Consider the following 26,824-nt stretch of genomic DNA (forward strand, 5'->3'; position numbering starts at 1 on the left):
GCTATTTATTGCATTTAGCCAGCAATTGGCAAGCCAAATGTCAAGAAAAGCAGCCGCCTAGTAATTGTAATTCAATTTTCACTTTGTTATATTAGATATTATATTGTATTATTTTATTTATTTTTTATAGTAGACGCCGATTTTTCGCCAATGAACTGTATTTATCTACGAGGAAAACAATAAACAAACTGACACGAGCGTTGACTTAGAGATTACACACGCGTTGACTTATGACTGCGATAACTCAAACATGCTCATTATTGTTCATTGTGATCACTCAAATGCTTAGGATGTTTTTAAACACGTCGATAGTTATTTGTGATTGAGCTACTGGTTAGGTTAGTATCCATCTAACATGGCTCAGTCTGTTCTAAAATGGAGATTTTTTTCATATCAGTCCTAGTAATAGTAGTTCTATACTAATATAACAATAACAGAAAAAAAAACTAAAACTACCTAATTATAAATGCATAGCTAATCAAATGTAAGAACTAAGTAATCATTATTATATAAATATAATGGGCAAAAATATATATTAGCATATTTTAAAAAATATTTGGAACAAAGAAAAATTTAAAAAATAAAATATTTGAAAAAAAAAATAGTTGCTTCTGCAGGGGAGAAGTGAGGGGAGCGCGGCGCAGTGTCAGACTCCCCCCTTCTCCCTCCTCGTTTCACCCCTGCAGAAGTAAGCAACCATTTGCTTTTTTTTGTATTTTATTTTTTTAAATTTTATTTGTTCTAAAAAAATATTTTAATGTGCCAATATGTCTTCTTGCTCATACTGATCATCGAGGTTTCGGATGTGACAGGGTTTAAAGAACACCTGTATATATAAATTTTTCAAACATTTTCAAGAAACTATGGCGTATAATTTAATGCTCCAATTCTTACCGCGCTTAAAAAAACATTTTTGTATCCAATTTTCCGCAGAGCCAAAGTTCATTATTCCACATGCATCTATCTGTCTTTGATTATAGAATTACACAGAATATATAGAATTCAATTTGGCATTTGACATTTTAGGGTCAGATATTAGAAACATCATTTCACATCACTCCAACAGAAGAAATATTACTAATGATTGAGTTATTAATTCCATACGGATAGTGAGGTCAATATCTAAAGTCTGTTCATTATTACAAGAATTTCCAAATAAACAAACCGTCGGCGTGATACCCGACGGAGAATAGCCTATTTCACACATATCATCTTAATCTAAACGGCACGGTAAAATTATAGTGGATTGACATTTATTAGATTCGTTCGTCATCAACATTCCCTTTCCGCATCTAATGGTGCAAAGGGCGCTGTATTGGTACACCAATCGCAGCAATCTTGATCATTTTTGTTACATGAAGGTAAGATGATTAGTCTTACGGTTCAACTGCTAGTCCAGGGACTTTGAAATATTCTAGTGTAAAAACATATTTTTTTAAATAAATATTTCATCTCCGAAGTATTCACGTTACTTAAAGAAGAAAATTTTTGATGCTTGTGTTCTCCCTGTACTGACAAATGGCTGTGAAACTTCTGTGTTCACGAATTTTTTTTTACACAAATTATCAGTGACACAGAGCCATGGAAAGGAGAATGCTGGGTATTTCGTTGGGAGACAAAAAAACCAATACATGGATTAGAGCGAGAACAAAGGTCACCGATGTGGTCCACAGGGCTGCCAACCAGAAATGGAGCTGGGCTGGTCATACAGCCAGAACCACAGACTCTAGATGGACCCAAAAAGTCCTGGAATGGCGACCCAGAACGGGTAGAAGAAGTGTCGGCAGGCCTCAGACAAGGTGGTCTGATGACATAAGACGAGTTTCAGAAAGTGGTTGGATGCGGTTGGCTCAGGATAGGGAAATATGGAGACTAAAGGGGGAGGCCTATGTTCAACATTGGACAAGAGACGGCTGATGATGATTATTTCATCTCAACCATGTCAGGAATCGAACCCGAGACCTCTTGTATGGTAAGCAAACGCGCTGAACACTACACCACGATTCGTTAGTATTTACTTAAATTTAATAATATAAATATTTTTCGTTATTTTTTATAAAACTCAATATTGATAAAAACGCCTCGGTTAATACGTATATTATTTTTTAAAAAAAAGAAATATTGGCTTTCTTATAATTTACCCAAATATTTCAATTTTGGTGACCATTTTCACCAAGTTGTAAATAACTCACTATTAGAAAATGGAAATCAAGTTAGGGTAGAATGGGGTTTGAGCCTCGGACCTCTGATCCGTGAGTCCGCAATACTAGCCACGGGACCACAGCCCGATTTAAGTAACATAGTAAAACTTAACAAAAGAGATTTTAATGATAATTTTATCAAAATCATTATTTAAATTTAGCGAGTACTCTCGTGTAAACATCTTGCAAAAGGAAATCGATTGGAGATTAGTCGGTCTCATGGTGTACTGGTTATTGCGTTTGCCAGGCATTAAATAAATAAATAATTGTAAAACAATAAATATCGATCCATTGTATTGTATTTTATCATGCCGTGTAGATTTTTGCCGTTGTGAAAAAAATATTTTATTTATTTATTATACGGCACAAGTGCCTTTTACAGTATAAAAAATAACAATATAATGAGTTAGTTAGATATACATAAATTAAAAAAACAATATTAAAACATGGGTATAAAAAGAAAAATAAAAATAACAAGAAAAGTATATATACGAGTGTATGTCAGCATGCAAAAGATATAAAAAAGTCTGTATATTATGAATACAAAATGAGTTAACACCAGATCATTAGCATAAGTAGCTTTTGCAAATTAATCGTTAATCGTTACTTTAGAACATCATAAAATATTAATAAAGATGATTTGAATTCACAGAGACTGAAGTTAAAAAATGTCGAAATGAGAGATACATTAGTTTCCTAGTCTGTGTATACGCGGTATTGGTGAGTGACGAATATAGTTGGTTTGAGAAGAGTGACAATAATATAGACTATTTTGTCTAGTTCTATGTGTTGGTATATTAATATTTATTAAATCCAGGAGTTCACAACAATCGAATTTAGAATTAACGATTTTTATAAAACATATAAAGTCAGTCTTGCGATCCTCCAGAGTAGGTAGATTGAAAGAATTTGACAAAGACGTGTAGTTAATTTGTTCTATAGGAATATGCTGTTTGAAATTAATGAACCTTTAAAAATTTCGTTGGACTCTTTCAATACTTGTGTGAATTTTGTAAAACGGCCAGCTAAATGCAATGAATAAATAAATAAAAATGTCAGTTTTGGAATATTTTCCATATTTACACCGGTGAAATTCAAAGATGTGATTGCGCAGCAGGATTATACGTCGCGAAACGTAAATATTTTGACATTTAATATTAGGTGTGTACGGATGTTACATTGTGATAGCTAATACGATAAACAACCATGGTGAGAAATTGTTGTCACGTCGCTTATAAGCACGTCGATAGTTATTTGTGATTGAGCTACTGGGAGACTTAAGGCTATTTCCAGGAAAATCCCGGAATTTCGGGCGGGTTAGCAATCCTAGATATTAACATATTACAACAGAGATGAAGAACATTTAAGAGAAGGTAATATAGAAGTCCAGGCATCTACAGGGCTTATCTCCTGTCAATGGCTGGTTTAAGTGGCCACTTTACACACTGTGTAACATTCACCATTCTGCCTATATTTGAACATCTATATTCCTTCAATTCTTTCATCTGTTGATGTTTGTGAAGTTAAAGAGCTGAAACCTTTGTTTATGCAGGTGAGATTCAACTAATTGAATTATTTCACCTACATACTAGGCAACGCCTGAAAATATTATTTTTTCAATTTGTGTGTAAAGTGGCCACTTAAACCAGCCATTGACAGGTCATAAGCCCTGTAGATGCCTGGACTTCTATATTACCTTCTCTTAAATGTTCTTCATCTCTGTTGTAATATGTTAATATAAACAGCTCCCCAGGGAGTTGAATTCAGTCCTTGTCTACAAAAATTTGGACAAACTCAAAATATTGTTGATCCTAAATATTGGTGAGATTCTTATTTTCAATTGGAGATAATTGTTTTTAATCTTTATACGTCAAAGTAACTGGTATAAGATGTTTTCCATTTCTGTTGCAATAATATGAATCAATATTGTGTATTTACTGTAGAAAACAAACAGTATATAAATATATATATTTTTTTCAGATTATCGCGAACCAAAGTGCGCCCAAGTCGCGTACGATGACGTGCTGCCGTCCGCGTCCGTCGTGATCGTGTACCACAACGAGCCTCTCAGCGTTCTCCTGCGTACCGTGTGGAGCGTCCTGAACACGGGCGGGCCCCACGTGGAGCAGATAGTGCTGGTGGACGACAACTCCTCCAACGTCGAGCTGAAGGGCAAGTTGGACTATTACGTGCGCACGCGACTGCGAGGCCGCGGAGTCAACATCGTCAGCCTGCCCGAAAGGTGAGGGGCCGCTTTTCACTTGGGTTGCCATCGCGTCAAAGGGCTGGGCATTGCTTTGCGAGTTCCCTGACATTTCATGATTTCATTTATTTATTTATTTAATCATTCAAAATTACACTAGTTTAAATATTAAGGAACTTATTAAGGCTTTTTAGGCTATGCCCGTGTCAAGCCACAATAAATAACAATAAAAATACGTAGTAAAATTAATTAGATCAAATTACAATGACATAGAATAACAATCTAGAAGAAAAAGGTAAATGTAATAAATAATAAAATTCCAAAGAATACAATGCAAAAAAGATAATCAGAAATAATTTTAAAAATATAAATTATACAAATTAAGAATCACACATAATTAAATATACAAAATAATGGTATCATTAAAATCAACAAAATATAGTAGAATATAGTAGAATAAAAAAAAACAAAATATGATTATCATTGAAATCAACAGAAAAAGAATATATATATAAAAACATAATAGAAATGATAATTGAGAAATGTTTTCTAGAAACTCACTAAATACCAAAGTAAGAAATAGGAGCAATAAATCATATGCCAAATAATAAGTACGTACTAAATTAAATTATACAAAAATACATAATGAAAAAAACATTAAAAAATTCATTAAATATGTTTTTTTTATTTAATTTTTTTTTAAAAACGATTTATTATTATTTATTTTTATTTATTCTAATAACTGATTCATGTTTTTAAAATAAATAAATTGATTGATTTAAAATATTAACACTTTTGACTTCAAATATAGTTGATTGAAGCAAATGCCTATGTGTTGTGTGTGATAACTCATTGCCTTTGAGGTTTTATACACTGATTACAGATAGGATTGTGTGGACTGTATAGAAATATTGTACTCACTTTAAGTTCTTCCGTTTGCCTCTCTTGATTTTATGATACCTCGATTTATGATGGCAAGAACTTGTCAGAGAAACACTTGTGACAATATGTGATTTCCTCACAGGACGGTAGAACAACAACTATTTTTCAATTAAGAAGTATTTATTAAGGTATTTACAGTCGTATATGTCCAAAATATCTTGGTGAGAATTCCATTTCCCTTTCTGATCGTGGTCTTTCGCTTCGCTCTTCTCAGGAGCGAACGCTTTCCATTCCTCGACATAGCACATCACTTTTAGCTATTCCTTTTCCGTTCAAGGTGCTAGACTTTGGAATGAGCTACATCTTCATATAAAAAATGCACCTTCTCTAGCCACCATCAAGAAACGCCTGAAACATTAAATATATATTCTCAGTATCCTGAACTCCTTGCATTTTACTGTCTTTTATTAAAAAAATATTTTTATCACTTTTCTTTCCTTGGTTTCTCTTTCTCTCTCCTTCCAAACTCATTATCTGATTCCACACTCCTCATTTTTTAATATGTATAACATAATGTACCTTTTTTTCAAAGTTAATATGTGCAAGCCTTATCTCCCAATTGGAAAACAGCTGTTATTTTTAATTAATTAGGTTTTTTATGCATGTATCTTTTGATATATATTTATGATGTTTTAACACAAATTTTTGACCAACTCTTCTTTTTATCAGTCTGTTTTTTGGTTGGCTGGAAGATATCGCTTTTAGCAATAAGTCCGCCAAAGTACTTATTCTTTGTACTTGAAGTTTTAAATAAAAATAAATAAGTAAAAAAATAATATATGTTGCTAGTATAAAAAATTACAATTTAATTCTTAACACGTCAAAAAGGTTTATGCATTCCGCGGATTGTAGATGCTTACTGAATGTTAAAAATAAAATATTAAAAAAATATATATTTAAAAAATATGTATATACAAATGGCAATCATGAAGTTTCGCATTATACAGGGTGTTCATTAAACCCTGTCACATCTGAAACCACGATGATCAGTATGAGCAAGAATACATATTGGCACATAAAAATATTTTTTTGGAGTGAAAAAATTTAAAAAAAATATATCCAAAAAAGCAAATGGTTGCTTACTTCTGCAGGGGAGAAACAAGAGGGGGAGGGGAGTCTGATACACCGACAACCGAGCTCCCCCACTTCTCCCCACGTATGCAACAATTTGTTTTTTTAAATATTTTATTTTTTAAAATTGTCTTTGTTCTAAATATTTTTTTAAGTATGCCAATATGTCTTCTTGTCCATATTGATCATCGTGGTTTCGGATGTGTCAGGGTTTAAAGAACACCCTGTATATGAAATAAATTGCCTATGTTTTATGAATGTATGTATGTGTATGCGTATGGGTGTATGTACATGTGCGTGTATGTATGTATGTATGTATGTGTATACATGTGTAAGTATGTGTATATATGTGTATTTATGTAAATATATGTATATTCTGTGCTTTCTATTAACTTGTAAACCACCATCATGTATTTAAATGTAATTGCCTAGCTTGGAACGGGATATGTACCCTTGTTAGCTGAGCAAAGTGAACATAAAATTATATTTATGATAAAATTTATAAATAAAGATAAAAAATAAAAAAATACTTAATTTTAGATTTTAAATCTCATTTTTGCTCGTGTATTAACCTCACAGCACTTAAACTCGCGGATTTTTTTAGCCAAATTAGGCAACCGCTAATAATTTATTATTGTAGTGCTTTTATCACGCAGACAGATAGTCTAAGTTTAACCGTGTTCCACATTCAACCCGCACTATGCCAGCCGTCGTCCTGCCAGACGTCTCCTCATACATTATCCCTCCCCAGGTCGGGCCTCATCAGGGCGCGGCTGGCCGGGGCGCGCGCGGCCCGCGGCGACGTGCTCGTGTTCCTGGACGCGCACTGCGAGTGCGTCGTGGACTGGCTGCGCCCGCTGCTGCAGAGGATCAAGGACGACCGCCGGGCGGCGGTGGTGCCGATAATAGACGTCATCGACGCCAAGACGTTCTTCTACAGCACGGCGGGGCACAGCTTCCAGGTGAGAGATGCGCTTTTATTTATTCGGGAGAGCGATGGGTTTGGGTTATCCCCGATCGCTGGACTACGCAGTTTTTATCAGGTCATGGTAAATTTAATGACAAATTATTTATTTTTTAATATACACGGCACGCAATGCCTTTTACCTTACAAAAATACATAATATATGTAAAAGAATCAAACAATACAATATAATGTGAAAATCAAAAAAATCAAATTGAAAAGTATTATTTTTTTAAAATTATTTATGTTACATAAATACTATAACACAGCGGTTTCGTATAAAGAACATATTTAAATATAAAAAAATAATTAAACAATGCGTGCAGATAAAATTTTAAAATGAAAAGAATACTTATATATTTTTCTTTAAGAGGTGCAAAATATAAGTAAATTAAATTAAATAAAATTCTTTTGTCTCAAAAAATAAAATAGTAATAATAATAACAATTAAAGTAATTTAAAAAATAAGTATACACGTAACTATGGTACACAATAGTACCCATACAAAATTAAACATAGAAAGCACTATAATCTAAAAAATGTAAATTACCATTCACCATCTTTGAAATGATTAAATAGAGTTGATTTATATAAACTATACTTTATGTTAAAAATATCAGCAATATTGTCGATTCTCCTTCGTGCTGCTGCGGATATCCTCTTGTACCTTTCCCCCTCTCTATGATTACCGAATGGAGCTTCTCGCTACTATCTGTCGCTCAATCACAAATAACTATCGACGTGCTAATAAGCGACGTGATAACAATTTCTCACCGTGGTTGTTTATCGTATTCGCGATCACAATAGAACATCCGTGAACACCTAATATTAAATGTCAAAATATTTACGTTTCGCGACGTATAATCCTGCTGCGCAACCACATATTTGAATTTCACCGGTGTAAATATTAAAAATATTCAAAAACTGCTATTTTTACCAACAATATTTTAAGTTTGTCCAAATTTTTGTAGACAAGGACTGGATTCAACTCCCCTGGGAGCTGTTGCCTAGACTTCTATCTTACCTTCTCTAAAATGTTTTTCATCTCTGTTGTAATATGTTAATATTAACAGCTCCCCAGGGAGTTGAATCCAGTCAATATAAATCACGCCTTACACGTAACTACAAAGTTATGTCGTCACTTTTGCTGACAACTGTCAATCTAATCAAGCTATATTTTAAGAACTATAGCGTCGTTAGACTTAAAAAATAGTTGTTCTCCTATTTTTAACATACGTACAGTAATGAATTATAATAGACCCTTTTTTTAAAAAAAAAATGTTTATCCGAATTTTTGATTATCCGAATGGGGTCCGGTCTCAATTGATTAGAATAATTGAACGTAGTTATGCGGAAAGCAGCCAGTCCACAATTTAGGAAAAATGAGATATTGATGTTATCGGGTGCAGTTAGGTCGATTCTATGTTCTGCTAAAAACAGCCAGACCGCTTTCATATAAAAAAACTGTATTTCCCACCTCCGGAAAAAGGTGTCGATCACAAAAACGGCATTTCTCAATTTGCAGAAGACACCCACAAAACTAGAAAAACCTTATGGTACTTTAAAAAATGTTTAAACTGGTCAAATATACAATAAGATTCTTGTTTGTGCTAGATAAAAAAACGTATGTATTCATTGTTTATCGTTTGTTAAAGTCAAAAACATTCAAACTATTGTGAAGATTTTATAATTCACTATTTTCACCAAATGGCTATTATTTCAGTTTCACTTTTCTATAGCTGGCTGCTTTCTGTATAACTACGTTCAATTAGTGTTCTACTGTACTGTATTTTTTTTAAATGAAACTAATTCAACAGGGATGGAGAATACCTTAAATAAGGGAATATGGAAGTCAAGGCATTTACAGGGCTTATGACCTGTCATTGGCTGGTTTAAGTGGCCACTTTACACACTGTGTAACATTCACCATTTTGCCTATGTTTGAACATCCATATTTCTTCAATTCTTCCATCTGTTGATTTTAGTGAAGTCAAAGAGCTGAAACCTTTATTGTTGTGAAGAGATTCGTTTGACTGAATTATTTCACATACTAGGCAACGCCTGAAAACAATTTTTCAGGCGTTGCCTAGTCTAGTAATAACTTAATTTAATCATATTTTATTTGGAGTTCCGTAGTTTACCTCTTGCATACTGATTATAAATCAAATATAATATAAAAATAAAGAGATAGAATGTATGGGTATTGGAGCGAAAATTGATAATTTTTCAGTAAGCTGCTTGTTGTGTGCTGATGATGCAGTTCTGTTAGCAAGCAGCAAGGCTGATTTGCAGCAAATAGTCTCTAGAATGTATGATGTATGCCTGAAGAGCGAATTGGCGATGAACGAAAGTAAATCAAAAGTTATGGTGTTTGAAAGGGATAGTGAGGTTACTGACTGCATAATAAATGTAAACAACGAATGTCTCGAACAAGTAAAAGAATTTGTGTATCCGGGAAGCATGTTTTCAAGAGATGGAAGAGTTGAAAAAATATGTTGAAAAGAGAGTGAATGCGGGCAACAAAATGAACGGAACACTAAGCACAGCAATTGCTAATAAAAATATCTCAATCGAAGCTAAACTGGCAGTGCATAACGGTATTTTAGTCCCAACACTTATGCATGGAAGTGAAACATGGAACTGGCAGAGGAAGGATGAAATCCGAGTGAACGCGGTTGAAATGCGATCTCTTAGACGAATGTCTGGGAATCAATATATGACAGGGTTACGAATGATGAAATCAGGCGAGAGTGTAAATCTGAGTCAAGTATGATAGATAAGATTTAGAAAGGGTATCTGAGATGGTTTGGTCACGTAGATCGAATAGACGACGAAAGAATGGTAAAACAAGTATATATGGCGAAAATGAACCGTAACTTGAGACGAGGACGACCAAGGAAGACGTGGCATGATCAGATAAACCAAAATCTTAAGTCTGGTCATGTCAAAAGCAGACAGAACCGAAGGGCATGTATGAATGTAGAAGAAGCTAGAAATGTATGCCAGGATAGACGTATGTGGCGGTCCATTCTCTCTGCCTACCCCTACGGGGAATGGCGTGATGGTAGTAGTAGTATTAGTAGAAGTAGTACAGTAATGAATTAAAATAGATCCCATTTTCGGAAAAAAACCATTTATCCGAATTTTTTTATTATACGAATGGGATCCGGTCTCAATTGATTAGAATTTTTTGAGTTCTGTAAAACTAATTCATTAAATGTTTTTTTTTTTTTTTTTACTTAATACTGCATGTTTTCTTACTGTCGCTTACCTTTGATGTTGTGTGGAGTTCCAAAAATAATGTCTTATTAAAAAAAATAGGAGTTTATGCTATTTACCTCATAATAGAGGATGAAAAATTTGGTTTCGGCATAGTAATAACTTAATTCAATCATATTTTATTTGGAGTTCCGTAGTTTACCTCTTGCATACTGATTATAAATTAAATGTAATATAAAAATGATATTATTTAACATGGAAAATCACAAAGTTAGTGCTTCAAATGTTAATTTTAGAAAAAAAAATATGTCAGTCATTTCAAGGTGAATATTATGTATCGATATTTTACAAATTTAGCTACTGTAGCAATTGTATTATTTTTTTTGTTTGATGACGCTTCTCTCGACAGATGTTTCTAGACTCACGCTTACAATTATATGGACACTCAACCTCTAGACACCCGAGAGAAATCTGGCCACCGATTTTTTTTTTTTTTTTAATTTACCAAAACGATAAAAAAATATTGTTTTCAATATTATAAATGACACACCAATAAAGGCGTATTACCAGGTAGTTGATCCAGCCAGTCTGCAAGCATTTAGACACACTCAAGCATTGTTTAACTTTAAAAACCTGATAAAAATTGGAAAATTGTTTTCAGGCGTTGCCTAGTAGGTAAATGGTTCAGGCGGATGAATCTCACCCGCATGATAAAGATTTCAGCTCCTTTACTTTACAAGAGTCGACAGATGGAAGAGTTGAGTGGCCACTTAGACCAGCCAATGGCATGTCATAATCCCTGTAAATGCCTAGATTTTCATAGTCCAATCTCAAAAATGTTTTCCTTCTCTTTTGCGACAAATTAAGATCTAAAAATTATTTATTATTCATAGATTCTTCTTCTTAAATACTTTCTAGAAATGTAGTTTCTTTTAAAAAAAACACAAATAAGTTACATAACTAGACACCATTTTGAGTTATTCACACTTGGGGAGTTTTGTCAGAAAAAATAATTATTAAAACCTGCCGAAATAATGCTTTGTTCTATGTTTGCCGTTAGAGAATATAATACAGAGAGGGCCTGACTCATAAACTCGACGTAAAGTTACGTCTTGTGGTATAATTTTTATTTATTTTTATTTATTAAATCATACAAAAAAAAATTTTGTACTCCCAGGAGTTACAACAAACTCATTTTGGGACAGAAAAATATTCACATATAGGTATGTTAACAACAATAATATACCAACAAATAGTAATAAAGTAACAAGTAATAATATGTACATAAAAACTGAAATAAGATAGCAAGCAAATATATGATACAAATTATACATCCGCTTGCCATCCTTTAAACAATCCATAATAAAAATTAAAAATAAAATTGTTATATTTACATATTGCAAGAAAGAAATATTTAAGGGAAAAAATAACTTAAAACTAAATTTCACCCTCCACGTACCTCCTCAAGTAGTAATTTTTTAAATGAATACAGTCATTTATTGACGTTCTATAGGACTCCGGTAGCCTGTTGTATTCGGATGGAAATACCTTCCTTATTCTACCACTTCAATAAGGATGGTTTTCCCATCCGAATTATATCACTATAATGGCATGTAACTTTATGCCAAGTTTATGAGTCTTCTTCCAAGTCGGTCCCTCAATACTGAGGATCGTGATCACCATGAACACGCCCGATTAGTCTGCTCCACTCCAGGCTGTCCTCAGCCCGACGAACTGACTCATCAAGTTTTAGCCCCGTAGCCACCTTTATTTGGTCAGTCCATCCACATGGGATTCTACCCCGGCTTCTACCTTCGACTCGGCCAGACATTATTGCCTTTTCTAGATTGTCTGGCTCACGTCTAGCAATATGTCCAAAGAAAGACAGCATCCTCCTCAAACACACTACTGATAGACGAGTTGTAATATGAAGCTCTTCCAGTATCGATGCATTCGTCCTTCTGGCTGTCCGAGGCGCACGCAGCAGCCTTCTCCAACACCACACCTCTTCCTCACGCATTGTCCACGTTTCAGCCCCATATAGGAAAACGGAGAATACCAGGGCTTCCATCAACCGCTTTTTTGTGTTTATTTATATACCTCGATCTCGCCAAATCTTCTCCAAACGGTTTATTGCTTTTTTGGCCATTTGAATCCTGCGACCAATCTCAGGTCTGCAACTGCCATTGTTGGAGATAAGCGAGCCGAGGTACACAACGTCATCTATCAGTTCAAGGTCTTGCATCTGTCTTGTCCTCGGGAGACGGCCAGCTCTGTCTACAATCATGAGCTTTGTCTTACTTTTATTTATTTTCAAACCCAGAGCCTCACTCTCCAACTCTATCCGTCTGAAGGCTTCTGCTACCTCTGTTTCATCTTTGGCAATCTCTGCATATCTCAGACTCTATATTTGAAAGCTCTATATTTGACATATTTAACCTAAAATCTGTTCATTATTACAAGAATTTCCCAATAAACAAACCAGCCGCGTGATATCCGACGGAGAATAGCCTATTTCACACATATTCATTAAAAAAGAAGATTACTCTGGTTGTAAATTCAATTTATAACAATGTCTTATTAACGTTTTTATGACCCTTATCGGTACCGGTAAGAGCAGGTATAACAGAAATACCTTTTCAAATTATGGTTTTTATCTTATTTGTGTTTTTTTATTTTTTATTATTGGGCTATTAAAAAAAAACATTTGTTTTTAAATGGCAAAATCGTATGATTTCCTCATTTTGCGTGCGTTTTACCAGACTAGTCTTAAATATATGTACGCGGACGCTAGAGGTTAATGATTACGTGGTAAGTATGTAATAAACATGGATGTGTTAACAGCTGTAAAGAAACAATATGTTTGCTTTGTATGCTAGGCACCTTCATACATAGAGAAACAACTCAAATTCGTAAACCGAGCCATGTATGTATTAATCAAAACAAACAAAATTATATTTGCCAAGAATGATCTATTACATTTTGACTGTACGGATCATTTTAATGGAAAAGGTTTTAATTATTTGTGCCTGTAAATCTTTATTAACTCTTGTGTGGCTGTGATGTCACACTAGTCGACACAGGACACAAGACTTGATATGTCTCTCTTGTTTTTTTTAATGATTAACTCGTATTTTTCGTAATCTTCAAATGGACGTTTTCACATCGGATTTGGAAACTAAAATGTATATAACCATGCTGGATGTTGATACAAAAAAGATTTATCCTTGCTACGCGAAGAATAGATGTCCGCTAATTCAGTGACACAATACATCTGTAGAGAGAGCACGAAGATAGAACTCATAAAATAGAAGACAGAGAAACTGTTGTGTGGCGGGTGTTGTGTAAAACAGATTAAGTCGGTTGATGACAGTAATGGGGGACGCACGCGCGTAATATGAGCGGTGTCTTTATGATTATTAATTTATTTTGCAGTAACCGGGCTTGATTATATGTTTATTTGCATAAACTATGGAAAAATAATTATTGACCAATATGTCTCCGTATTTTTTTTTCAAATGTCTGAACTTTAGAATATACCGTATTTTACTAGCGGTAACACGATGTTACACCACCGCGCGCAAAGGGATTATTTACCACAGTCTTTTAAGAGTTAAATAGATTTGATTTTATTTATTCGGATAACCAACAGCTATATTTATCATATATAAAAAAAACAAAACAAATAAGCCGATTTTAGGTTTTCACAAATAGCACTCCAGTAAGTTAAAATATATTCTAAACATAAAATAAACAACGACCTAAATAGATTAGAAAAAAATGCTAAAAAAATATTTCAAAAGCAAACGCCGCACGTCATTATGATTATTCGCAAAGAAATCTATGTTTAATGATTTTTTCATTACATTAAAATGATTAAAAGTTCGCCATAAATATGAATTTTGCCTATAATTAGAGGAATATGAAGAAGAAGCTTATTCCTTAGAACTTTGTAAGGAACATTAATAGAGAGTTTATATAGTAATTCAAGACAGTCAATTGAACCAGAAGCAATTTTTAATAGATTAATTCGGGGGTTAAGGGTCATAAGGGCGAAACTACAAAAACACAGTTTTGAGATAAATGATAAAACAGTTTTCAAAAAATAATACTGTCTTTTAAGGGTAACAAATAAAGAAAATAAAAAATACAGTTAATAGAGCATAAAATGTTTTAGAGACAAAAATATGAAACTACGCTTTCGTCTATATGACCCTAACTTGCGCTTACATTAGTAAATTAACAAAATGATGTAAAAGGTGTTTTATTCTTCTGACTTTAAACAAAACGCTTCATTTGTAGTTTCACACAAATTTATCTAGGTAACTACTTATCGTATGAGTTTCATCTTTTTGTCACTAACAGGATATTTTGTTTGGATATCAGATTAGTACTTAACACAAAACAGCATTTTTTGTAGTTTCGCCCTTATGACCCTAAGCCCCCGAATTATATTAGCTAGTTTGCGATGTTTTCGTAGAGGTAATAGATGACTAGGGAAATATCAGGTATATTTTTTTCACATTTTTAAAGTAATAAAGATCGCTGGAATACTGTCCAGTAAAAAAAATATTTTTTTGCTAATTACTCGTATTAGTAGCATAAATAATATTTTTTAATTTTTAATTCCCGCAAAAACGGTCATTACATTGGCCGCGCCCCTAATACGTCACGATTCATGTTTATTTGTTCCTGGCCATTGAAATTTCTTCAGAACAATAACACGAATTTTGACGTCACAACAACCAAGGCCAAACACGTCGCATTTTTCTAGCAACGTATTTTTGTTAAATTTCTTATTAATTAATATAAATAAATTAATTAAATGATTGTAAAAATTAATTGAACATGTGTAAACATGAATAAAATAAGAATTTAAATAAAATCCAAGTACATAAAAATGAATCGCCGTTATTGGTCTCGCAAAAAGTCGAAAATGGCTTGACAGTTACGTGCGGTTTTTTGCAAAATTTTCTAATTTACGTTCTCAGGGTTTATAAGTAATAACATCTTCAAAAAAAGTTAGAAGCATATATTTGTTTTTCATCTATTTTCCAGGGTTGTTTTTTGTACATTAAAAAAGTTTGTATTTTAACGTTTACAAACATCAATTATTTTAAATAAATACTGAATTGATAAATTTTCTTACGATTTCTTAATTTCAACATATTAACTTATTTTTAATGGATTTTATAGTAATGCTTAAATAATTTTAACTGACATTTGATACATTATTTTAAAAACGGATTCTTACAAAAAATGCATCACTGTTGGTGAGTAGAACAGAGTTTGACATTTGCAAAAATAATTCTATATTTGAAAATGAATTATTTACAGCTTTGGAATTCATCCATAAACAAGTACCTAGCAGGGGCGAACCGTCCATATAATCGATTATTTGCAGCTTACCATTATATTTCACTACCAATAATAATGTTTTGTAGTAGTTTTAATTATAGGAGAATAAATAAAATAATCTATATTTATTATAAATAAAAGTCACTGTTTATATCTTCCTCAAAAAATAAATATAAGCTGCTAAATGCGCACCCAGCGCATTGCCCGGTTCCGATTATTGCAGCTTATTTTTCAATACAAAATGTATACTGTATTTTAATATTCAAAAACTTAGTGCGTTTATTTTCCTCGCTGAGTTCACTCGCAGATTACAGATATTATTTAAAGCTTCTCTATTTGGAGAGTAGCATTTCGAGCGTTATTTCCTAAAGACCATTTTCGTTTGATAGTATTCTGTTGACATATGACGCCAGTTTTTTAGTCCGCGCGTTTTAGCTAGTGGCGCCTCGCTCGGTGTCGTCAATTTCTTGCATTATTTATTCTCAGTTTTGAAGGAAACGAAGCTGACGACTCGGCGCGGCGCAGCGCGGTGGTCACGACGGTCACGTGACATTTTTGTTGCAATATCATTGCGAATATTTCTAATGAATGTTATTGTTATGTTATGTTATGTAATGAAATATGTAAAGTTAAAATTATATATTTTGGCATAAATAAATTAATTTAAATCTAATCTTTTTTTTTTTTTTTAATTTTTCAGAAAATAAATATAAATCGTAAAAGAAAAAAAATATTTTTGTGTACATAATGGGAGTGACGTCTTACAATAAAATTTTTACTTTCTTTTATATTAGTACCCAAATATTTGCAGTATAAAATGTAAATTACAAAAAAATATATGGTGAAAAGGAATTATGAATATACTTATTTTATTATCCTTATTTTTTAAAACTTTTGCATACATGTACTGTCTTAAAATAATGGAGAATATACCTACATATTTCGCAAAGTTATTAATTGTTGTTTGTTTGTTGGGTTATTGGTTAAAATTATTTTGACTGAAAATAAGTAGGTATTGCGTCTTCTGTTGCCAGCAGGTGAAACTGGAGCTGGAGAGATGAAGTTGTTTTTACACAAAACCATAGAAAAAGAATCCGTGTACCTGTATATACTTTTTTTTTATACGCTTCCACTCATTTGCGAGATTACATATATGTATGTATATAAATGCAGGTACAAATTATGAAAAAAATTAAACCTTACCTACAAAAAAAGTCACCGTTCGCCACTGGTACCTAGGCACCTAATTAAATACAATCTTTGAATATTAATAATTTTTAGTTTTGGAATTCAATCTTAAACGAGTATCTAGGTACCTACTTATCAATGAATAGTATTTTTCCTTTTATCCGGACAGTTTTTGCACGCTAACGAGGAGACCAAATATATAATGCACTTCTATGTATACATTTTCGCAGGTTGGGGGGTTCACCTTCTCCGGTCACTTTACTTGGGTGGATATTATGGAGGCAGATCTAGCAAGAAGAGAGAGTGACATTTCCCCCACAAGGTTAGCATAATCTATTTAAAACATGCATACACATGGTGTTTCGGGGCCCGACTGCGAAACTTCAGAGGACTATTCCTCATGGTAAACTTTTAAAAAATCCTAAATTTTTTTTCCAAAAATTTTTTTTTATAAATATAAATTGTTTTTTACAATCGCAAAATAGAGTAAATCATTCCTTTTTTTTGAATTTGTTATTATTTTTTTTTTACTAATGTATTATTTTTATTATTGTATATCTTATGCCTTTTGCATTTGTATCCTTTTCTATAGCTTTTTAAGTAATCTTATGTTTAAGCACCCAATGTGAAATTGCTTGAAAAGTGGTTCATCTTGTTGTTATGTACTTACATAGTACATGTTGTATTTAGTAAGCTGGTGGTAGAAATTGCGTTCTCCACAGGATGTAATATACCCAGAGTTCTGATGGATTTGGCACTTAACCATCTGGTAAAACCCCCTGGGACCAATATTAACATCTTACGCAATGCAGAAATCATGTATTTTTAAGAAAAAGGGTCGTTTATAGTAGGCACCTGATAACCATATGCTTAAGTGCGTGAGAAATATAATTTTGCGTGAATCTTAGAATGTAGGATCAAAACTTGCATTATATAAATCCATACACAGTCTTTTGGAGATGAATTAGACATGTAATCTCTCGTGGTTACTACGTCACTCTGACGTAATACTTAGTTAAATAAATACGGTAGCTTTTATGTGTAACAGTATAATGGCTTTTTGAAATAATTAATTAATATACAACATTTTCGTGTGTTCTCAATTGATCTGTTGGACTTCGAATATTTATTCTCTGTGTGCCACACGACATCGGCACATAACCATTAGGACTTATCATATTTTTATGCTATTTTGTAAGTAAACTCTGTAAATATGTATAAAAAAAACCTTAAAGAATGACTATATAGAAACAGTTTATTTTTTATGTATTAGATCGCCCACAATGGCTGGTGGTCTTTTCGCCATGGACCGAAAATACTTCTGGGAGATTGGGTCCTATGACGAGCTCATGGACGGCTGGGGTGGAGAGAATCTGGAGATGAGCTTCAGATTATGGCAATGTAAGCAAATCATTCTTCATCCTACGACCGATAAGCCCGACATTGAAACAATGGGGTGTTTTCACTAATCGGGAACAACGTTGAAAATATATTGAGTGGTTTTTTACATTTCTAATAATAAAACTGTAGATGCGTAAAAACCTCCTTTTCATTTGTGTTTTTTGCGTTTAAAAACGAGCACGTTTGTGGCCGCCGAGTAAGCTTCTAACGAACATTGCAATTTATTACGAACATCGAAATATTTTAAACCTTTGTAGAAAATTTATCCCCGTTGCACATTTTTTTGCCTATTTAAAAATAGAAGTATTAAAAAAACACGGAAACACCTTATTAATGGCAAACTGACTAAAGCGGATAAAACAATAATGAAAAATTAAATTAAATGAAAACAAAAATTTAATTTGTATCAAATTGAAATTAAATAAAATATTTTTTTATTTAAGTTAATTAAAAATAAATATTAAATTCAAGTGAAATTAAATTAGATTAAAAATTAAATAAAAAGAAAATTTAAAAATATATTTAAATTAAATTAAAATTAAAATAAAATTTTAATCAAATTTAAATTAAATTAAAATAAAAATAAAATTTTAATCAAATTTAAATTAAATTAAAATAAAATAAAATAAAATAACTTTTAAATTAAATTTAAATTAAATTATATAAAAATTAAATTAAAATTAAAATTTAATTAAAATTATTAAAATTAAATTTAATTAAATTTAAAATAAAATAAAATTTAAATGAAATGTAAATTAAATACAATAAAATTTCAATGAAATTAAAATAAAATAAAATTTAAAATATTTTTTGATTAATTTTAAATTTAAACTATTTTTCAATTTTATTAAAATAAAATAAATTTAAATTAAATTCTAAATTAATAAAAGTTATTTTAAAATGTATAAAAATGAAATTTTAAATTAATTTCAATTAAAATCATATTGGACACTGTCTATCCTCACTAGTTATAGTAAATGCCGGTTCTAAGGTAGCAGTTCTAAGGCAGAATTAAATTATTTATATACATATGTACAGCATGTTTAGTCTTAGTTACGTATAGAAATTTTATAAAAGATGAAAATTTTACAGAAGTAAACACAAAAATAAACACTAAATAAAATCTTCTCTTCGTAGTATAGTGTAGATATTTTGTACATTTTTATTTCTGAAAAAAGTAAATATGTACATGCATACAAAATATTCTAACACCACTGATTTTCTCAAATAGAATGGTTTGGGCAGTTAAGAAGAAAATGCCTTAAGGCAATATGCCCGCCCTTATGTGTACCTATGTATGTAAACTGTATTAAAATGTTAAAATAAATAAAGATTTTTTTCTTAAATAATGTTTATATTTGAAGCACTAACTTTGTGGTTATTCATTATAATAAAAAAAATAAAACAACTTTGTTTTTAACCACTAATTTCTATTTTCCACCGACCGGTTTCAAAGCAAACATGCTTCTGAATTCGCAAATCATCTGATAGAAAATAATCGTAACTTCAATAAAGACACTGGATAAAAAGTTTACGTAAACCTTGACAAAGAAGCTTGTTTGCTTTGAAACCGGTCGGTGAAAAATAAAAATTAGTGGTTAAAAACAAAGTTGTTTTATTTTTTTTTATAAAGATTTTTTTATTCAAAGATAAATTATTATGTTTTAGGTGGGGGCAGTCTGGAGACAATCCCTTGCTCTAGAGTGGGACATGTCTTTAGAGAATTCCATCCGTACAAATTCCCCAATGATCTGGACACGCACGGTAACCATTTTTATTTATTTTTTAAGAAAAAAAAATATTTGATAAATAAATACATTGTGTTTAAAAGTGTCTGAACATTTTGTCAATTATATATGTATATAAGGTCTTCTTTGTTTATTCTCACATGTAAAAATATTTCTAAAAGTATATTGTTAAGTGTCCTCGGCACGGGTAACCCCAGTGAGGTCACATTATTTTTATAACTAATCATCATTTATAATGGAAAAAAAAAATGAAAAAATATATTTATATTCAAATTTATTGCAACAGAGGGAAAACGTTATTGAGAAGGGAATATGGAAGTCTAGGCATTTATAGGGCCTATGGCCTGTCATTGGCTGGTTTAAGTGGCCACTTTACACACTGTGTAACATTCACCATTCTGCCCATGTTTAAACATCCACATTTCCTCAACACTTCCATCCGTTGACTTTTGTGAAGTAAAGGAGCTGAAACCTTTATTATGTGGGTGAGATTCATCTGGCCGAACCAAATCACTTACTAGGCAACGCCTGAAAACAATAAACCAGCCAATGATAGGTCATAAGCCCTGTAAATCCATCCCCTCTCCTCTCTTCATAGTATAGTTTTTTTTTTTTGCATTTATTTATTTTTGCTAATCTTTGCTTTTAATTTTTGTATAAAATTGTAAGATTCAATATGTCCATGTATTTATAATTTTCTCAAACTGAACGGCTTGGGTAAATACATACTTGAAATCCGTACTCCAATAAAGGTCTTACATATTCCTTTTGTATATAATTTACACGCCCTACGGGCTTTTACATATATTAGAAATTACATTCAAGTGCAGCAGTGAAACATAAGTATGTAAATTTAGTTAAAATTAAAGATAACATAAGAAAAGCTAAAAGATACAATAATAAGTAAAAATCAGGAAATGTACCAACATAGGTATAGGGTACATAGAAAAATATTTAATAAATTTACATATGAAAACATACACACATACATATACATACATATAAGTTTATACATTATTATAGAGATACATGAGAAAACAAAATAGTAAATAAAGAACAATATTAAGAAATTTTATACAAATTAATTTATAACTTTTTGAATACTTAACCTATATTTATATAAAGACAGATGAAATATATCAACTTCACATACTCGTTACCTAGCCGCTGGCCGCTGGTCGGTGTAGTCTAGGTATTGGTGAATTGTAATATACTTTTAAAAAATATACTTATTTGTATCCACCAATGTAAAGCGCATTGCTGCTTATAACTTTGATTAATGATATAAGTAATGTTTTGTATTTCAGGAATAAACACAGCTCGGTTAGCATTGGTTTGGATGGACGATTATGCCAAATACTTCTTCCAAGAGAGACAAGACTTACAGGTAATTTTCTTCACAGCGTGGTTTAAACACTCTCCTGAAATGTTATTGGCTTGTGTCATTTGAGGTTCTTGAAACAAGGTCTTCAATTTCGAAAAGGGGAATGAATTTATAAAATGGACACTTATAACCCTGTGTTTATATTATTAAAATAAAAAAAATAAATGCCCAATCATAAAAAATAGTATAAATTATTTTTATTTTATCTTCTGTGAAATTTTGGTCACGATAAATAGGCAATTAACCATCGATATAGTGTCATTACAAGTAGAAAAACATCAAAGAGGCATATTTTACTTTCTTTGAATTTTATTGTGTTACAACCTCAGAGTAATGATGCGTAACCTAGAGAGGAGCCCAAATGTTCAAAAACCGTTCTATGACTATTGGGTATTAAGTTAGCTACAGTTTGCAGCAAAACAATGGGCCGTACTCAGGTTGAGAATTGCCAAATGGATGTTAATTTGCATTGTCATTACTTTTAAATATGTACCTGTGTATTTATCATTGCAGGGTTATTCTAATCTATTTTTCTATAATTCGCCTATATTTATTTTATAAAACTGAAAATACATGTTTGTGTTTATTTTTTTATTCATTTTATTCACAATATATTTATGTTATATTTATTGATACATAAATCCCAGCTCCATGGAACCAAAGTCCGGTGTTGAGTTTGTTTGTTTGTCCGTTTCATCTCCGAAACGGCGAGTCGTAGCGGCCTGAATTTTGGACATGTCATTTTAGATGCGATTTCAAGGTTAACGTTGCTATTTTCGAGTAAAATTTTAATCAACCTCTACTCGATAAAGACTCAAACATTATATGGATGCCTAGTGCGGCCCCGACATATTGCCTATAATCAACTCTCATTCTCAACAGTAAACATACTTTAATTCACAAATTTATCCCCTAAATTGAGAAAAAATAGTTTCTGAAGTAAATATGTTGATATAAGGAAAGTTTTTAAGCAACATAATACACGTGTTGGGACAATAAATGCCAAAAATCAATGTAAATCATAGGAACATATTCAGAATCAATTACCTGTGAAAACTGACTCCTTTAACAGCTTTGACGCTCCTACTGCTGCAACCAAACATACTCCAATTCACCATAGTCGATTTTTATTTATTATAACGTAAATATCCAAGTTATTTACAAACAAAGCCAAGCACAGCTACAAAAGCATCCGATCGAACCGTTATGTTTATGTTGTCAAATAAAACAAAATGGCCACCAATTGGTTGCTAGCCAACAAACCAACATCGCTTGCTTTCTATGAAACATAGGGCTTCTCTCTAGGTTACGCATTATTACTCTGAGGTTACAACATTGAGGAAATTCAGTGTTTTTGTATTTTTTATTTTATAAGCCGAAATATTACCGACCAAATTAAGAAAGGGGTGCAGTAGAGTGAATTAATGACAAAAAAAACTATTTACGAGAGGTGTACAAATGCCGAGATTCGTGCATTATGCAAAGCTGGGCCAAGCATTGTCGACATTAAGAAAGTAAATATATAAACTCGACCCCTACGTGTTGTTTTATGGACTATGAGAAAGCATTTGATAGTCCGCATCGACCATCTCTGGACACTTTCAGATGTGTACGGAATTCCATCCAAGATTTTTGCTGTTATAAAGTGATTGGTTCGGGGTCTCCACTGGAGTGAGGCAAGGCTGCGTCCTCGTACCGTTCTTATTCATCATACGGATGGGCTTTACTTTATGCAAATTAATACCACCTGTCCGAGGGTTAGAAGTGAACTCCCTCCTATTGTGCGACTTGGAGTACGCAAACGATGCGATGGTTTGTTTAATTGTAGTTTTTCTTATTTTTTCGTAAATTTATCGCCAATATTCGTTTTTGGTTTTTGTAGGATGTCGTGAGCGCAGAAGACGTCGCCCACCGCAAGGTGCTGAGGGAAAAACTCAACTGCAAGCCCTTCAAATGGTACCTTGAGAATGTTTACCCGGAGAAATTTGTACCCGGAGAAAATGTCATCGGTCATGGAAGGTTAGTTACAAAACTTATTCAAATTTAAAAAAAAATTTAGGACAATTATTTTGTTTACGAATACAGTAAAACCTCTGTTTTACGTTTTTCAAGGGTGCAACCAAAAAAAGTGTAAAAATGAGGAAAACGCTTAAGTGAGAAAATGAAAAATGTATGGAAAAAATGAAATTAGATAAAAATATAGTTATTGTACTAGACTCTACTAAATATACAGCATAAAAATTGTAAAAACTGTCATCATTGAGGATTATGAATTAATTACCTATGATTTATTTTAAAATATTTTGTATTTGTTCAATCAATACTATTATGTTTTTTTTTATTGAATTTTTGAAAAACATGTATAAAATAATTTTATGTAGGTACTTAAGCTTAAAAACACGAAAATAAAATGTTGAATTTGCATAAAATGCATACAATAATTTTTCCCTTAAATATTGGGAAATTTTATTTATATGGTATCACTTTTTTAGTATGGCACCACAAAATTTCAACTGTCATCTACATCGCGGCAAAATTGTTTCACACTTTTATGATAACTGTTTAAACAATCTTCTTTCCAAATTATGTTTATAATTTCAAATAAAATTTCTATTGCCAAATTTTTTCACTTTCTGCACCGTAATTTATTGATTTAAAGACTTTCTTCCTAAACGTGCGTCAACCGCATGTCACAATTTAGTAAAATGTCAAAATTAGACACTTTAACACAATGGTCAATTACACTGCACCTTCTTTGAATTTAGTTTGAGACAATTTACACATTTTTTTATTCACTTCGATTTTATTTTCCATTCATGCGGCGGCGCGCGGCTTTTCTTTTGACAGATCGAATGAGTTTTGAAAAAATTTCAACGCAAAACCGGGGTTATGAAAAACGTTGATTGGGGGGATTATTCAAATGAGAATGTATAGAAAAAAATGGGATGTAAACATTACGGCTTAAAAAGCGGGAAAACATAAAAATTGAGGAACGTAAAGACGAGATTTTACTGTAGTTTTTTACCTGACACCTTCAAATTTTAAAATCGCCATCCGTTGAATGCGGTTTATGGCTCTCTTTTTGAGAAACTTTGCCTTCAAATGAAGAATTCCAGCCCAACCCGGAATTAAATTTAAAAAATGTTTTCGTGTACACGTGAATATTTAAAAATTTTGGAATAGGATGAAATATCTCAAAAATGCACGCAAAAATAAAATGTTAAAAATCATATTCATTTTAAAATCGTAAATAATGACGTCACTCCTTATATCTACGTGTAGTATTTCCGGTTTCCGCTTTAAGCCCCCGCAACGTTTTGACCATAGAAAAAAAAGAGCATAATTTGTACGATTTGACATTTCTACCAGAGATTATGTCAACTTTCTAGGTTTTTCTAAATCGAAACGTTCGTAAAAACAACCATAACATAGAAATGAGCAAATTACGATCAACTAAATGAAGTAATCAAAGCAATATTCCATAGATTCTTGTCAGGTCAGTGAAAGTAAGAACGCCGACCGTTTCATGACGTCACTACTGAAAAGTGACACACTGATTACAGTCATTTGGCGCGGTATTTGATAAATGTAACTTTAAAAAATCATATCTTTGTAAATAACGCACAAAAAAAAATTTTAAAAAATATTTTTGCTTAGTTAAATAGTACGCTAATAGAAAAAAAAAAAATTAGAAAACAGTGGAATTCCTCATTAAATGCTCTAATTTTTAACACATGTAAGAAAACATTTTTATATCCAATTTCCCATAGCACTGAACTTCCTCATTACCCCACGATACATTAATCTAAAAGTAAATGCAACTTCAATATGGATTTTTTTTAAATATTTAAAATAAACATAATACTATAATTTAATGTATATATTATGTAATTCCTTAATGCTTCTTACAAAGGATGGTAGACTTTTCTTCATTTTTGCAGGTAAGTTTTTCAATATGTATGTTTTTTCTTTGTCACTAGAGACCGGATTATATGCAGTCGCATGCACAGAGTTTTTAACTAGGGTAGGCAGTAGAAAAAAAGTCTGTTTTATATAGTATAAGTAATCAATCTTACCAAACAGTTTCCTTCACTTGTCACATTAGTTTGAATCACTATGTTGTAATGATTATGATAAAATTATAAATAAACTTTTCAACGAAACTTCTTCGTTTAGTTTTACTTTTTATTATTTTAGTCTTGAAGATGCCTACTTAGGCGAAAGCGCTCGTTGGTCAAAATAATAAAAAGTAAAACTAAACCAAGAAGTTTCATTGATAAGTTTATTTATAATTTTATCATAATCATTAACTATGGAGTTTTATCAAGAAATATCAACAAAAAACATCACTATGTTGTAGTTAATATTGAAATTACCTAAGCTACATCAAATATCCAAAAAAATGCTAAATTTATATGATATATTTCTTATTTTTAATATAATTTAAATAATATATTGCTACGAAATCCTTCTTTTAAATATTTTTATTATTACAGTTGCTATGGTTGCTACACTCAAAATTAAATCATTTTAGGCTCTATTTGACATTCCCGTAAATGCACTACTAGATAATTGCAAGTGATTTTCCAAGATACCGACACATTTAGCTAGCAAATCAATAAGTTCCAAAAAATTACCTTTATAAATACTCTCGATTGTATAATTATAATAGAAACCAATTTGAGGTCATTTATTCGACATGACTGTCTTTCATTAAATTATAATCGAAAAAAAAACGCTAGATGCCAGTAACGTATTAGTTTGTTCTTTCTAAAACAATGTACCTACCAACGTTCGAAAAGCACTGCCTACTAGCTTACACATACACGCGTAATTACAACTGAAATAAAACCCACAAATACACATTTCGTTCCCGCATACGCGTTATGTTCATATGGAAGAAAAAGGCATTTGTAGTTCGCGCTTCTCCCGACCCAGGCCGATAGCGGCGCGCTGATCGGTACAATATATTACTTAACCGAATTATCTCTGGCGCGTTTTTCAAATTTTAAAAATAGTTATTAATATTTTTGATATTATTTTTTGTTATTCACCTATGCTCAGAATTCTTAGGTCTGCCAACAAACATACCAGTCTTGATTTCTTTGATAAGAAGTTGTCTTCTTTCAAACGATCACTGAATCA

The 26,824-nt window shown here is 31.9% G+C and overlaps 1 protein-coding gene across 1 annotated transcript in view; it reads left to right on the forward strand.

Moving 5' to 3' along the window:
• Nucleotides 1-26,824, forward strand: part of LOC148284216 (polypeptide N-acetylgalactosaminyltransferase 1-like) — a 62,688-nt gene that overhangs the window by 25,596 nt on the left and 10,268 nt on the right. Inside the window, exons 2-8 of the mRNA XM_088242477.1 lie at nt 4,182-4,443; nt 7,169-7,379; nt 17,377-17,468; nt 18,420-18,547; nt 20,216-20,311; nt 21,603-21,682; nt 23,562-23,698. Coding sequence (XP_088098603.1) covers nt 4,182-4,443; nt 7,169-7,379; nt 17,377-17,468; nt 18,420-18,547; nt 20,216-20,311; nt 21,603-21,682; nt 23,562-23,698 — 1,006 coding nt within the window. The remainder of the gene's footprint in view (nt 1-4,181; nt 4,444-7,168; nt 7,380-17,376; nt 17,469-18,419; nt 18,548-20,215; nt 20,312-21,602; nt 21,683-23,561; nt 23,699-26,824) is intronic.

The sequence above is a fragment of the Micrasema longulum genome, unplaced genomic scaffold (assembly GCF_059751315.1).
Source record: "Micrasema longulum isolate JH-2025_06_02 unplaced genomic scaffold, ASM5975131v1 h1tg000140l, whole genome shotgun sequence".
Lineage (NCBI taxonomy): Eukaryota > Metazoa > Arthropoda > Insecta > Trichoptera > Brachycentridae > Micrasema > Micrasema longulum.